Source organism: Eumetopias jubatus, unplaced genomic scaffold (assembly GCF_037043125.1).
Source record: "Eumetopias jubatus isolate StellerSeaLion01/CBP00866 unplaced genomic scaffold, mEumJub1_p1.0 scaffold_8, whole genome shotgun sequence".
Classification (NCBI taxonomy): Eukaryota; Metazoa; Chordata; class Mammalia; order Carnivora; family Otariidae; genus Eumetopias; species Eumetopias jubatus.
This window is the reverse complement of record NW_028274814.1, coordinates 78,149,816-78,163,005: the sequence shown is the minus strand read 5'-3', so window position 1 is coordinate 78,163,005 and position 13,190 is coordinate 78,149,816. Positions and strand designations below refer to the sequence as shown.

General features: G+C 46.2%; 1 protein-coding gene across 1 annotated transcript; it reads right to left on the bottom strand.

Annotated features, from left to right (window-relative positions):
- Nucleotides 1-140: 140 nt before the first annotated feature.
- DRC2 (dynein regulatory complex subunit 2) lies at nucleotides 141-9,211 on the bottom strand. The gene is made up of 8 exons (XM_028125426.2): nucleotides 9,080-9,211; nucleotides 8,352-8,519; nucleotides 4,538-4,707; nucleotides 3,864-4,002; nucleotides 1,938-2,135; nucleotides 1,519-1,737; nucleotides 572-724; nucleotides 141-458 (listed from the first exon to the last, which is right to left on the bottom strand). The coding sequence occupies exons 1-8, from the start codon at nucleotides 9,209-9,211 to the stop codon at nucleotides 141-143; spliced, it is 1,497 nt and encodes a 498-aa protein (XP_027981227.1).
- Between the last annotated feature and the right edge of the window lie 3,979 nt (nucleotides 9,212-13,190).

Sequence of the window (13,190 nt, the reverse complement as noted above, 5' to 3'; positions counted from 1 at the left end):
TAGTATCTTCCAAGTAGACTGCTCTGTCCAATATGGCAAACATAGAAGGAGCTCATAAACCTCATGGAAATTTTTAATAGCAAAGTCCTCCAGTCTCTCAAAAAATCGTTTGGGGTTTGAAAAGCGATTTTCTCCTTCTATCACAGGATGTGGGAGATCACATGGGCTGCTTCAGTGATGTTGTAAGTAGTTGGAGGTGGTTTGTCACCTGGCTGGGTGGTAGGTGTGGACAAAGGCTGGGTTAAGTTACTTCGATGGTTGACGATAAAGAGTGGGTTGAGCTGGCTCATCACTTCGTCACTCACTGAGATGCCATCCAAGTACTGCTTCAGCATCTCCCGCAACTTCCCATTGATTTCTAACAACTGGACATGTCTGTGTTGGAGGCTCAGTTGCTCCAGTTTCACTTTGTTGTACCTTTTCCAGAAATTCTCCATCCCTGTGTAGTTTACTATCACCTGGGAGTTGGTTAAAGGGAGAAGGTGCGTGTTGAGGCCCATTAGCAAATGCAGCCCAGTACCCCATGATCCCCAACCTTGGGGGATGGCCTCTGGACCCTAGGAACTTTTACCTTTGCAAGCTGTTCAGTAAGCTCCTCTGGGTAAATTTCTTCTATCTCCTCCTGCTCCTTGGGAGTCAAGACTGATGAATAGAAAGGCAGCACTTTTTCTTCCTCTGTTTCAAACTTCCTACATATTTCAGCAAGTTTCAGTATCTTTTCACCCTATCAGAAGCAGGAAGAGACCTTTTATTAGGAAAGGGGGTGGGGAGGAGAAATAGTGGAGCTGGTTCCCCTGCTTAAACCCAGGGAAGCAATTCATCCAAATGTGAGACAAGAATAATGAATACATCTAACACAGAGTGCTTACTAGGTGCCAAACACTATTCCAAGTGTTTTACAGTCTTAGCAAATTCATTATTAATTCATTTAATTTAAAATGTGAGGGGCGGGCGCCTGGGTGGCTCAGTTGGTTAAGCGACTGCCTTCGGCTCAGGTCATGATCCTGGAGTCCCGGGATCGAGTCCCGCATCGGGCTCCCTGCTCAGCAGGGAGTCTGCTTCTCCCTCTGACCCTCCCCCCCTCATGTGCTCTCTCTCTCTCTCTCATTCTCGCTCTCTCAAATAAATAAAATCTTAAAAAAAAATAAAAATAAAATGTGAGGGGCACCTGGGTGGCTCAGTTGGCTCAGGTCATGATTCTGGAGTCCCGGGATCGAGTCCCGCATCAGGCTCCCTGCTCAGTGGGGAGCCTGCTTCTCTCTCTGACTCCCCCCCCCCCCCGCCTCATGTGCTCTCTCGCTCTCTCATTCTCTCTCTCAAATAAAATAAAATCTTTAAAAAATAATAAAAGAAATAAAAAATAAAATGTGAGAGGGGAGAGAACATGGGATAAAAAAGGTACTCCAGATGTCCACTCAGGCAGGAAGCAGGAGAAAGCTCTCTACCTCTCTCAGACCCCTTTCACTTTGCAGGGAGCCAAGTTCCTTGGTTTTGTTTGACTGCCCTCTCTCCTGTTACCTTATCAACGATCCTTCTCAGGGCCTTGAGGGTGGCATTACTTTCCATGGTGAGTTTGACTAAGTTTTCCTGGGATAGTTCCCGGGCCTGAGTCCTTTGGGCCTTAAGTTTTTGCAGTTGGGCAAGGACCAGCTCCTTGTCCTTACGAATGTACTGGTTCTGGTCTTCACTCTCACGGCTGTGCACCATGATCTTGCTTTTTAAAGTCATTATGGAGTCCTGGAGGAACAGAGTTTAGAGGAAACCCTTGACAAGCAAAAGGTCTTCAATGAGACAGGTAAAAGGACAATCTGGGGACTGAAATCCAAGGATCTCGTCTTTCCCCAACCGGTGACAGGGTCCAGTGGAAGCTGGGAGAAGATGACCAGGGGATACTGGAGCAGTTAAAGCAGTGAGTATTTCCAGTTGGCTGCACTCACCTGTAGTCTCTGTATTTTTTTCATCTGTGCTTCAATCTCTTTGGAGCTCTTCTCATCTTTCACCTGCAGAGTCTCAAAGGCAATCTTTTGGTCCTCTGTGGCATCAGTGTAATTCTTGAGTGCATCCTGGAACCTTCTCCACAGATCTTCTACTATGTTCTCCAGTTGCAGTCTTAGAAAATGCTTCTCTTCTAAATTCTAGGAAGTGGCACCAAAATAGCCAGTGCTTGGAATTACTCTATCAGTGCCCTTTTACTGCCTCCAGCACCCTCATCCTCTTGAACTGCTTATAACCCAGTACAGTGCAGAGGTCGCCAATGAAAATGCCTACAAAGACCAGGCAGATGATGTAAATAAGTGCTGTAAACTAGAGGGGGCCTGTGGTGAACCAGAGAAGAAATGCTCCATGGACATTGGGGGAGGGGGGTAGCAGATCTGTTCAGCTCCACACGAATGTATTCCCATTTGGAAATGTGACCCAGTGTTACCAGATCTTTTTTCAAGAGAAGCTAAAATTTTGGGTTTTTATGTGAAATCTCCCCCATTTTTCTTATATTAAAAAAAATTTTTTTTTTTTTTTAATTAAGTAGCCTCCATGCCCAACATGGGGCTTGAACTCATGACCCTGAGATCAAGAGTGAGGACTCTATGGACTGAGCCAGCCAGGCCCCACACTGAAATCTCCCAATTTTTATTATTTATTATTATTTTTTAAGATTTTATTTATTGGGGTGCCTGGGTGGCTCAGTCGTTAAGCGTCTGCCTTTGGCTCAGGTCATGATCCTGGGGTCCTGGGATCGAGTCCTGCATCAGGCTCCCTGCTCAGCAGGAAGCCTGCTTCTCCCTCTCCCATCCCCCCTGCTTGTGTTCCCTCTCTCGCTGTCTCTCTCTCTCTGTCAAATAAATAATAAATAAAATCTTAAAAAAAGAGAGTAGGCAGAGAGGCAGACAGAGGGAGAGGGAGAAGCAGGCTTTCCTCTGAGCAGGGAGCCCAACGCAGGGCTCCATCCCAGGACCCTGGGATCATGACCTGAGCCGAAGGCAGCCGCTTAACCGACTGAGCCACCCAGGCGCCCCAAATCTCCCAGTTTTTAAATGTAGGAAGCTTATTTTAAAAAATTTACAAAACAGGGGCGCCTGGGTGGCTCAGTCGTTAAGCGTCTGCCTTCAGCTCAGGTCATGATCCCAGCGTCCTGGGATCGAGCCCCACGTCCGGCTCCCTGCTCAGCAGGAAGCCTGCTTCTCCCTCTCCCACTCCCCCTGCTTGTGTTCCCTCTCTTGCTGTCTCTCTCTGTGAAATAAATAAATAAATAAAATCTTTTAAAAAAGAAAATAAAAATAAAAAAATAAAAATTTATAAAACATGGGGCGCCCGGGTGGCTCAGCCGGTTAAGCATCTGCCTTCAGCTCAGGTCATGATCCCAGGGTCCTGGGATCGAGCCCCACGTCGGGTTTCCTGCTCTGCGGGAAGCCTGCTTCTCCCTCTCTCACTCCCCCCTACTTGTGTTCCCTCTCTTGCTGTGTCTCTCTCTGTCAAATAAATAAAAAATAAAATCTTAAAAAAAAAAAAATAGGATGGTGGATAGCACTTTGGGCCAAGGGCAGACCTGGATTCTCCTGGTTCTATCACAAAACAGCAGCATGACTTTGGCAGATCATTTTATTTCTTTGGGCCTTAGTTTCTTCATCTACAAATCACCAGGGTGAAGCCAAATGATCTCCTTGGTGCCTTTTAGCTTTAAAATGCATTTCCTTGACATTTCAGAATGGTTCTTCCCAACCAATTTCTACAAAATTACAAAATGCAGTAGGGGTACAGGCATTTTCTTGATTGTGTTGGTTAGGTGTCTCCAGGACCTCCAGTGGCCTAGAGCATTTTTCTCTCCCTTCTCTCCCAGCTCTTGCCCAGCTACTCTCCTTCCATACCTTGTTTTTGAGATCATCCCACAAGCTCTGGAACTCCAGCTTACTTTCATACTCAGCATCTATATAGTTCTGCTCCATGGCCATGAAGACATCTTGTAGGTAGTGAATCTCTTTTTCATGCTGGTCAATAATTGTCTTCCTGTGGGATATAAGACACTGTCCCTGCTCTGAAGGATAAAGCATATGGACCAAAAAGGACTCAAAGCAGTATGTAGTAAAACTATATGAGTGGTTCAAACTCCTAGGTACTGAAGGGTCAGAGAGGGAGGGTAGGCTCTCTTCATTTTAGGGTCAGAAAGAGTGAATAAGATTATTTTGATTTTTGAATAGGCAGTACATTCATATGATACACAAAGCAATAAAGTACAAAATGTTTCAGTGAGAAGTCTCCCTCCCCTCCCTGTCCCCTGCCAGATAGGTTGGATTTTGATAGCTGAAAGTAGGTGGTGAGGGTGTTACAGATAGAGACCTGGCATGGGCATAGGGAGGCTAAAGCCACAAGCTTAAACCCACATTAGTTTAGAAGGAACTCTGGATGTTCTCTGGTGGGGGTCATGTCCTAAGCAAGATGGGATGCTCCAGGTTGCTAGCCGCCTGCTTAGAGGTAGCTCCTTGACACAGGCTCTGGATACTCTCCTGGACTCCATCCCCGGTTTCCTCTTAGGTCCCCATACCTTTCTGTCTCAAACTCTTTGGTTAGGGCCTCCAGCTCTGTGTTGTAACTCTCCTCTAGGAGGTTGAGCCGGCGTCTCTGCAGGGCTAAGAGCTGGTCAATGCTGTGCAGGTGGCCGCGCAGGGCGTGGGCGTACTGCTCCTCTGCTTCTGACAGGTCCTTGGCTAAAGACTGGGTAGGAAACAGAATTACCATTTTGGCTGAATGGCATCAGTGCAAGAAAATAAAAATGTCTTCAGCTGGATGGCATGAATGGCATTTTCCCCTAGTTCCTGATGCCGGCTCTCTGGCTCTAGGAGAGCTGGTTCTCTGACTCATGATTGGAAAGTGAGAGTGACATTAGGGAATCCCAGGTAGCCAGGCGGGGTCCTAGGCACAACAGACGTTTATAATGATGAGGTTACCCCTAAAAGGAATTGAGGATTTTTGTCTTTTCATCCCCGAATCTTTGGCATCCAGCACAGTGCTGGTCATGACAGGTTTAGTAAACACTGGCTGAGTGAATGAAGAGGCTTCCACTATCAGCACCTATTTCAAAAGATCCTGTTTCAGGGCGCCTGGGTGGCTCAGATGGTTAAGCGTCTGCCTTCGGCTCAGGTCATGATCCCAGGGTACTGGGATCGAGTCCCGCATTGGGCTCCCTGCTCCTTGGGAGCCTGCTTCTCCCTCTGCCTCTCTCTCTCTCTGTCTCTCATGAATAAATAAATAAAATCTTTAAAAAAAAAAAAAAGATCCTGTTTCATACCATACATTTAGGTGAAAATAGCCCTGCATAGAGGTTGTGATAGTTTATAGTGAGTGACTCAAAGTGCCTGATCATGTAGGCATTCACTAAATCCTCGTTTTGTTGTTGTTTCATTCATTTTTTTTTTAATTTTATGTTTAAGTTATCTATACACCCAATGTGGGGCTCGAACTCACAAGCCTGAAATCAAGAGTCGCACGCTCCACTGACCAAACCAGCCAGGCACCCATTTCATTCATTTTAATTTTAATTTGTTTTACTTTTTTGAATAGGTAATAGACTCACATTATTCAAAATGGCTGGTTTTACAGAACCTGGAAGTCATTAATATAAAAGTGATATTTAAAGTCAGGGTAGGGGGGCACCTGGGTGGCTCAGTTGGTTAAGCGACTGTCTTCAGCTCAGGTCATGATCCTGGAGTCCCAGGATCGAGTCCCGCATGGGGCTCCCTGCTCGGCGGGGAGTCTGCTTCTCCCTCTGACCCCCTTCCCCCTCGTGCTTTCTGTCTCTCATTCTCTCTCTCTCTGAAATAAATAAATAAAATCTTTAAAAAAAAATAAATAAAGTCAGGGCAGGGGTACCTGGGTGGCTCAGTTGGTTAAGCGACTGCCTTCGGCTCAGGTCATGGTCCTGGAGTCCCGGGATCGAATCCTGCATTGGGCTCTCTGCTCAGCAGGGAGTCTGCTTCTCCCTCTGACCTCCCCCCTCTCATGCTCTCTCTCTCTCTCTCAAATAAATAATTTTTTAAAAATTAAAAAAATAAAGTCAGGGTAATGAGGGGCACCTGGGTGGCTCAGTCGGTTGAGTAGCTGACTCTTGGTTTCAGCTGGGGTTGTGAGATCGAGCCCTGCATCAGGCTCTTCGCTTGGTGAGGAGTCTGCTTGAGATTCTCTCCCTCTCGCCCTCCTCCCACTCGTGTTTGCTCTAAATAAATAAATGAATAAAATCTAAAAAAATTAAGTCAGGGTAATGAGCACAACTGTCTAGGCCCTAGACACCTGGTTAAAGGGTGAGATGGCCAGACTCAGAAACGTGGGAAATGTTAAAGTTCAGGCATTGGAGAGAGGAAGATAAACTCACAAAGAGGATTCGCTATATATCCCAGAGGCAGGAGAAAAGCCAGGAAAGAATGGTGTCATGGAAACCAAAGGGGAGTTTCAAGGAGGGTGCTGTGACCAAGAATGTCAGTGCCACAGGGGCACCTGGGTGGCTTGGTTGAGCATCTGACTTCGGCTTGGGTGGTGATCTTGGGGTCCTGGGATCAAGTCCCACGTAGGGCTCCTTGCTCAGTGGGGAGTTGGCTTGGCCCTCTCCCTCTGCCCCTCCCTTCTGCTCGGGTCCTCTCTCTCTCTCTCTCAAATAAATAAAATCTTTTTTAAAAAGTCCGTGCCACAGAGGAGTCGGATTAGATGAAGACTAAATGATGAAAAGTATCCGTGATTCGAGTCTGGTAGTCTTTACCAGAGCAACCTCCTAGGGAAGAGTGGAAGTCAGATGTGGGATGCAGGATAAACAGGAAGTGAAGAAGTGGAGATAGCAGGTGAGTGACATTTGCACATTTAACACATGTAGGTTCGGTTATTCAGGAATGACCCTGAAGGTGCTTAATTAGCAGTGTGTGATTTACCTAAGGTGGGGACTTGTAAGCATTAGCTACATAGCTGGAAGCTAGCTGGCTTAAGGGTGAGCCTGACCACTGCTCAGCATCCCTAAATGAACACTGCTCGTTCTCTTCTTAGCAAGTATTTGATAACTCTCAATAAGGGTCTAAAGAAGTCACTTGAAAAGCCATAAGGTATAACTGGTGGGGTAAAGAATTCTAATGTATAATGGTTTTTGCAAATCTGGGGACTCTTAATATGTATCATTTGAAGCTTGCCCAGGTCTACTGAAATTTTTTTCCCTCAGGAGTTAGGCTGTGAAGGAGAGATGCGTCTTTTCAAGAGGGGGCATGCCACGCTGACAATGTATATTTTGCTGTTACTGTGGGATTTCTGTTGTTGTTGTTTTAAGATAGAAAAGACTGAGGAGTCAGTAAACAGAGGTTAAAAATGGGATAAAAGAAGGGATATAGCAAAATCCCTTAGAAAAGAAGATGGTGTGGATTCAACACAGTCTCCCAAGAGCATATGGCTGATTGAGTTGCTTAGAGATCCATAACTGCTCTTACCCGTGGAGATCTCAGATTCATCCAGGGCCACTGAACTTTGAATCAAAGAGACCAAATAATTTGGTTAAATAAAGCACTGGAGTAGGAATCCAGAAACTCATGCTCTGGTTCCAGCTTTCTTGCTGACTGGCTGTGTGACACTGGGCAAGCCAGTTCCCCTCTCTGGAACGGAGTCTTCTCACAGTGAAGTGAAGATGCGAGACTAAGTTCAAGTCATTGGGTGATGTCTGCTGTGCCTTACAACTCTAACATTGTACAGTGCTGGTTTTAGGCAGTAGATGACCAAGGAAGATGGGTACGCTGAAGCAGGGGAGAGGGAGGACAGCCCAGTAGTCCACTTGTCATTTCAGTGAAAACTGGTATTACTAATGCCCGCTTCCTCACGGCCTGCATCTTGTGAGGGCTTTAGGTTGATTAGAAAATTAGGGGCGGGGCGCCTGGGTGGCTCAGTTGGTTAAGCGACTGCCTTCGGCTCAGGTCATGATCCTGGAGTCCTGGGATCGAGTCCCGCATCGGGCTCCCAGCTCAGCAGGGAGTCTGCTTCTCCCTCTGACCCTCTTCCCTCTCGTGCTCTCTATCTCTCATTCTCTCTCTCTCAAATAAATAAATAAAATCTTTAAAAAAAAATGAGGGGCGCCTGGGTGGCTCAGTCGGTTAAGCGTCCGACTCTTGATTTCAGCTCAGGTCATGATCTCAAGGTTGTGAGATGGAGCCCCACGTCAGGCTCCACTCTGGGCATGGAGGCTGCTTGAGATTCTCTCTCTCCCTGTCCCTGTGCCCCTCCCTATCCCTCTCTCTTTCTCCCCCCAAAAAATGATTCATAAATTAATTCAGTAGGCCCATTCTATTGAAAAGATCAAGGCAGCCAGGTTCAAGTGTTTCACTGGGAGGAGCGCCTACCTTGATGACACTGTCCTTGCAGTCCACCACTCGTTCAAATGTTTGGCTGAGGATCTCAATGTCCTTATGAAGCTCTCTGGTCTTGACCTCCCTAAGGACGGTTCTCCACTGTGTGTTAATCTTGTTAAGGTTCAGAGCACTATTGTGCTCCTCCTTGGCCAGCTTGTCCTGTATGAAGGAATAAATACACCCCAGGAGGGCAGGGCCTAAAGCCCTGTTATGGTAAAACAAACAAGATCACAGGTTGTCACTGACACCTTACCCTTTGTCTTTTCTGAGAGACCAGAGTTCCTGATGACTAACACTCAGGGAGTTCCTGTTCTTGTTTTTGGGAGGGTCTGAAGTAAGACAGAAACAGCCTGATGGCACTTTGGGGAGGGCAAGGGTGAATTTCCTTCAGGTGAAGACATCAGAGCAGGATGTTGTTTATAATCTCCAGGGAGTATATCAGAATTTCAGACCGCTCAGACAGCTGATAACACCTACTGTCCCAGTCTGGGGCTCAGTTGTGACCGTCAACCTCTATACCACTTGCCCCCCTCTGTGCTTCACAAAGAACTGCCTCCTCCCCAAACAATGTTGCCAGAAACCAAAGTATATTTGGGTTTCAAGATTTCCGGAGGAGGGGAGGCCAGCATGAAAACAGGCTGCCACAATGAGAGGGTCAAGGCGCAGGGCCAGTGCAGGGAGTGGGTGGGGTTGGGCAGAGTAATGCAGAAAGCCATCACCTTCAAGAACTGGCTCAGGAGCCTCTCTTTCTTCTTGGCCATCTCCTCCTCTGCCAGCAACTTCTGCTGAAACAGAAGCAGCTGCTCCTCATCGGACAGGGGCAACTTGGCCTTTTTCCCTTTCTTAGGCATAGCTGGGGGCGGGGGAGCGTGGATCTAGGCAAGGATCCTCAGTCTGCTTTGTTCAGCTTTAGAAGAAATAGGAGGAAAACGCCCCAGAAAAGGGCCTTACGGAACTGCCCCTGGATGGTAGCGCGACCTTAGATCTTAGCCCTTCCACAAGAGAGAGCGCCTGGGATAGCAGCGAGGCTGAGGTCTGGAGCCAAACGCATCTCCGTCTCCTAGCAACGGGGATCTCGCTAAGATGGCGCTGTGAAAGGCTAGGAGGAGAGACTCTGGCTTGGAGCGCCCTCTGCTGGCTGGAGGACTGCAGTCAGTTTTTTTTTTTTAAGAGAGACCGTTTTACCTCTCAAAAGGCTTAGCCTCCTCCCTGAACATCTTAAAACTTTTTATTGTGTGTGTGTGTTGGGGGGGGTTGTTTTTCATAGCATGTCCATATTTTAGCATGCAGGTAATAACAAAGTTTGGAGGGAAATGTGGAGAAGTGAGAACCTTCACGCTTTGCTGGTGGGAATGTAAAATGGTGTAGCCACTTTGGAGAACAATTTGGCAGTTTCTTAAAATGTTGAACATAAATTTACTGTGTGATCCAGCAGTTTCACCATTACATATCAATCTAAGAGAAGTGGAAACGTATCCACACAAAGACTTGCTTAGGAATGTTCTTAGCAGCATTACTCATAATAGCCCAATTAGAAACAACCCAAATGTCCGCCAACACGTGAATGGGTAGACAAAATATGCTCTTTTCATACAATGGAATACTATTCAACAATAAAAAAGGAACAAATTACGTATGCATACTACCACGTGGATGAACTACAGAAACATGCTCAATTTGTTTCTGTAGGAGCCAGACAGAAGAGACCACATATTGTAAGTTTCCATTTATATGAAATATTCAGAAAAGGCAAAGCTATAAAGTCAGAAAGTAGACTACTGATTGCTTGGAGGAGGGAGAGGGGAGATTAAGGTTAAATGTGCATGAAAGATCATATTGGGTTGATGAAAGTGTCCTAAAATTGGATTATGGGGGTGTCTGGGTAGCTCAGTTGGTTAAGTGTCAAACTTTTTTTTTTTAATAAAAATTTTATTTATTTATTTAACTGACACACAGAGAGAGAGAGAGACAGCTAGACAAAGAACACAAGCAGGAGGAGTGGGAGAAGGAGAAACAGGCTTCCCGCCAAGCAGGGAGCCCGATGCGGGGCTCGATCCCAAGACCCTGGGATCATGACCTGAGCTGAAGGCAGCTGCTTAACCAACCGAACCACCCAGGTGCCCCAGGTGTTGAACTCTTGATTTCAGCTCAGGTCATGGTCTCAGGGTCATGAGATTGAGCCCTTTGTCAGACTCCACGCTAGGTATGGAGTCTGCTTAAGATTCTTTCTCTCCCAGGCACCTGGGTGGCTTAGTTGGTTAAGCGACTGCCTTTGGCTCAGGTCAGGATCCTGAAGTTCCTGGATCGAGTCCCGTATCTGGCTCCCTGCTCGGCAGGGAGTCTTCTTCTCCCTCTGACCCTCCCCCCTCTCATGTGCTCTCTCTCTCATTCTCTCTTTCAAATAAATAAATCTTTAAAAAAAAAAAGATTCTCTCTCTCCCTCTCCCTCTGCCCTGCCCCCCTCCCAGACACACACACTCTCTCTAAAAAATAAATAAATAAGGGGCGCCCGGGTGGCTCAGTCTTTGGGCATCTGCCTTCGGCCCAGGTCATGATCTCAGGGTCCTGGGATCGAGCCCTGCATTAGGCTCCCTTCCTGGTGGGAAGCCTGCTTCTCCCTCTCCCACTCCCCCTGCTTGTGTTCCCTCTCTCACTGTGTCTCTCTCTGTCAAATAAATAAATAAAATCTTTAAAAAAAAATCCTTGATGAACAAAACATCAACATTTTATTTATTTTTTTAATTTAAATTCAATTAATTAACATATAACATATTATTGGTTTCAGAGGTCGAGGTCAGTGCAATCTTATATAATACCCAGTGCTCATTACATCATGTGCCCTCCTTAATGTCCAGCCTCCAGTTACCCCATCCCTGCACCCCCAATAAAGTTGTTTTAAATGTAAGATATAATGCTTGTATTAGGGTTCTCCAGAGAAACAGAAGCTGTAGGATGTGTGTGTGTGTTTGTGTGTGTGTGTGTGTGTGTGTGTGTGTGTACATACACATGTGATGTTTCAGTCTGAGTCCAAAGGCCGGAAAAGACCAGTGTTCTAGCTCAACAGTCAAGCAGGAAGAATTCCTTCTTGCTCAGCCGTTTTTTTGTTTTTTTTTTTATTCAGGCCTTCAGTTAATTGGTTGAGGCCCACCCACAGTACAGAGGGCAATCTTTACTCAGTTTACTGATTCAGATGTTAATCTCATTCAGAAATACCTTCACAGACACACCCAGAATAATGTTTGACCAGATGTCTGGACACCTTGTGGCTCAGTCAAGTTAGCACATAAAATTAACCATCACAGGTCTACCTCTTCTCAATTCACATCTTTTTAAAACCATATTTAATCTCCATGGGGTGCCTGGGTGGCTCAGTTGGTTAAGCGACTGCCTTCGGCTCAAGTCATGATCCTGGAGTCCTGGGATCGAGTCCCGCATCGGGCTCCCTGCTCAGCAGGGAGTCTGCTTCTCCCTCTGACCCTCCCCCCTCTCATGTGCTCTCTCTCTCTCTCTCTCTCTCTCTCTCTCATTCTCTCTGTCTCAAATAAATAAATAAAATCTTTAAAAAAAACCATATTTAATCTCCAAATAAAGACAATAACAAAATATAGTATTTAAATACTATGATATAGAGTCATAGGATACTAATGATGATGATAAGGAAATAAGAGAGGAAAGAAAACAAAGATATTTTATTTTTATACACACACATACACATATTCATAGCAAAACAAGAAGGAACTGTTAGGACAATTATAGTTCTGTAATTACGGAGATTACATTTCTATAACTGGTCATGTGGTTGTAGCTGACAATTTATAACTACCTTCTTCCACTATCCATTCTGTATTCTCTTTGTCTTCAACAAGCACCTCCGCTGGCCAAACTCATTCCTAAAGGATCTGGGCCATTAGTAGTCCTGCCCATGACCCAAACATGGGGCATAGGAATACTAAGAGACACCCTGAGGGATCTCCTGTATCCCAGACATTTTTTTCCTTTACCTCCATTGTGGAGCAGTCGTCCAATTTCCCCCTGGTAGTCAGGACCCATCCCAGCCAGCACAGTGACTCCCTTCTTTGCTTGTTGACTCAGACGCATGAGGAGGCCTAAGTGGCTGGGTGACAGTCTTAACTTCCAGTTCAATGGAATCATTGTGTCACCTGGTGGATGTATCCCTCCTTGCAGCTAAGACCTCTAGGGAGGCAGAGCATAGGGTTACAGGACAGAGGCAAAAAAAACTGTGGTAGTGGATCACTAGGGATCATAGTGTTGGGTGCCACTCCCATTCCCCCCCCCACCGTCCCCGCCTTGATTCCTAGACCTGTGAATACTGGCTATCAGAAGAATAGCACCATACACTGGACGCTGATTTGGAGCACTTACAGCCTTCTGGAGAACCTTGCCTCAGCTCTGCAAGGTATTGCCACCTAGTGGGTACTGTAACTGAGACTTCAAAAGGCCAGTCCACTGTTCTCTCAAAGCAGCTGCTTCTGGATGTTAGGGAACATAGGCCAGTGAATTCCATGAGCATGGGCCCATTGCCATGCTTCATTTGCTAGGAAGTGACTTCCTTGATCAGAAGCAATGCTGTGTGGAATACCATGACAGTGGATAAAGCATTCTGGAAGTCTGTGAATGATAGTTTGGGTAAGAAGCATTAGAGGCAGAGAAGGCAATCTGTATCCAGAGTAAATATTCCGGTAAGAACAAAACACTGCCCCTCCACAATGGAAGTGGTCCAGTGTAATCAACCTGTTCAGCCAAGGGAATGGTATGATGTCAGAGGCCCAGTGTTGGTCTCTGCTGCTGGCTGACTGAGTCCTCAGTGAC

Coding starts and splice junctions, on each gene's coding strand:
- DRC2 (XM_028125426.2), bottom strand. CDS start 9,211: ATGCCTAAGAAAGGGAAAAAGGCCAAGTTGCCCCTGTCCGATGAGGAG. Junction 2,136..3,863: donor GGGATGATCTCAAAAACAAG/GTATGGAAGGAG, acceptor GCCACTTCCTAG/AATTTAGAAGAGAAGCATTT. Junction 459..571: donor TTACTGAACAGCTTGCAAAG/GTAAAAGTTCCT, acceptor ACCAACTCCCAG/GTGATAGTAAACTACACAGG.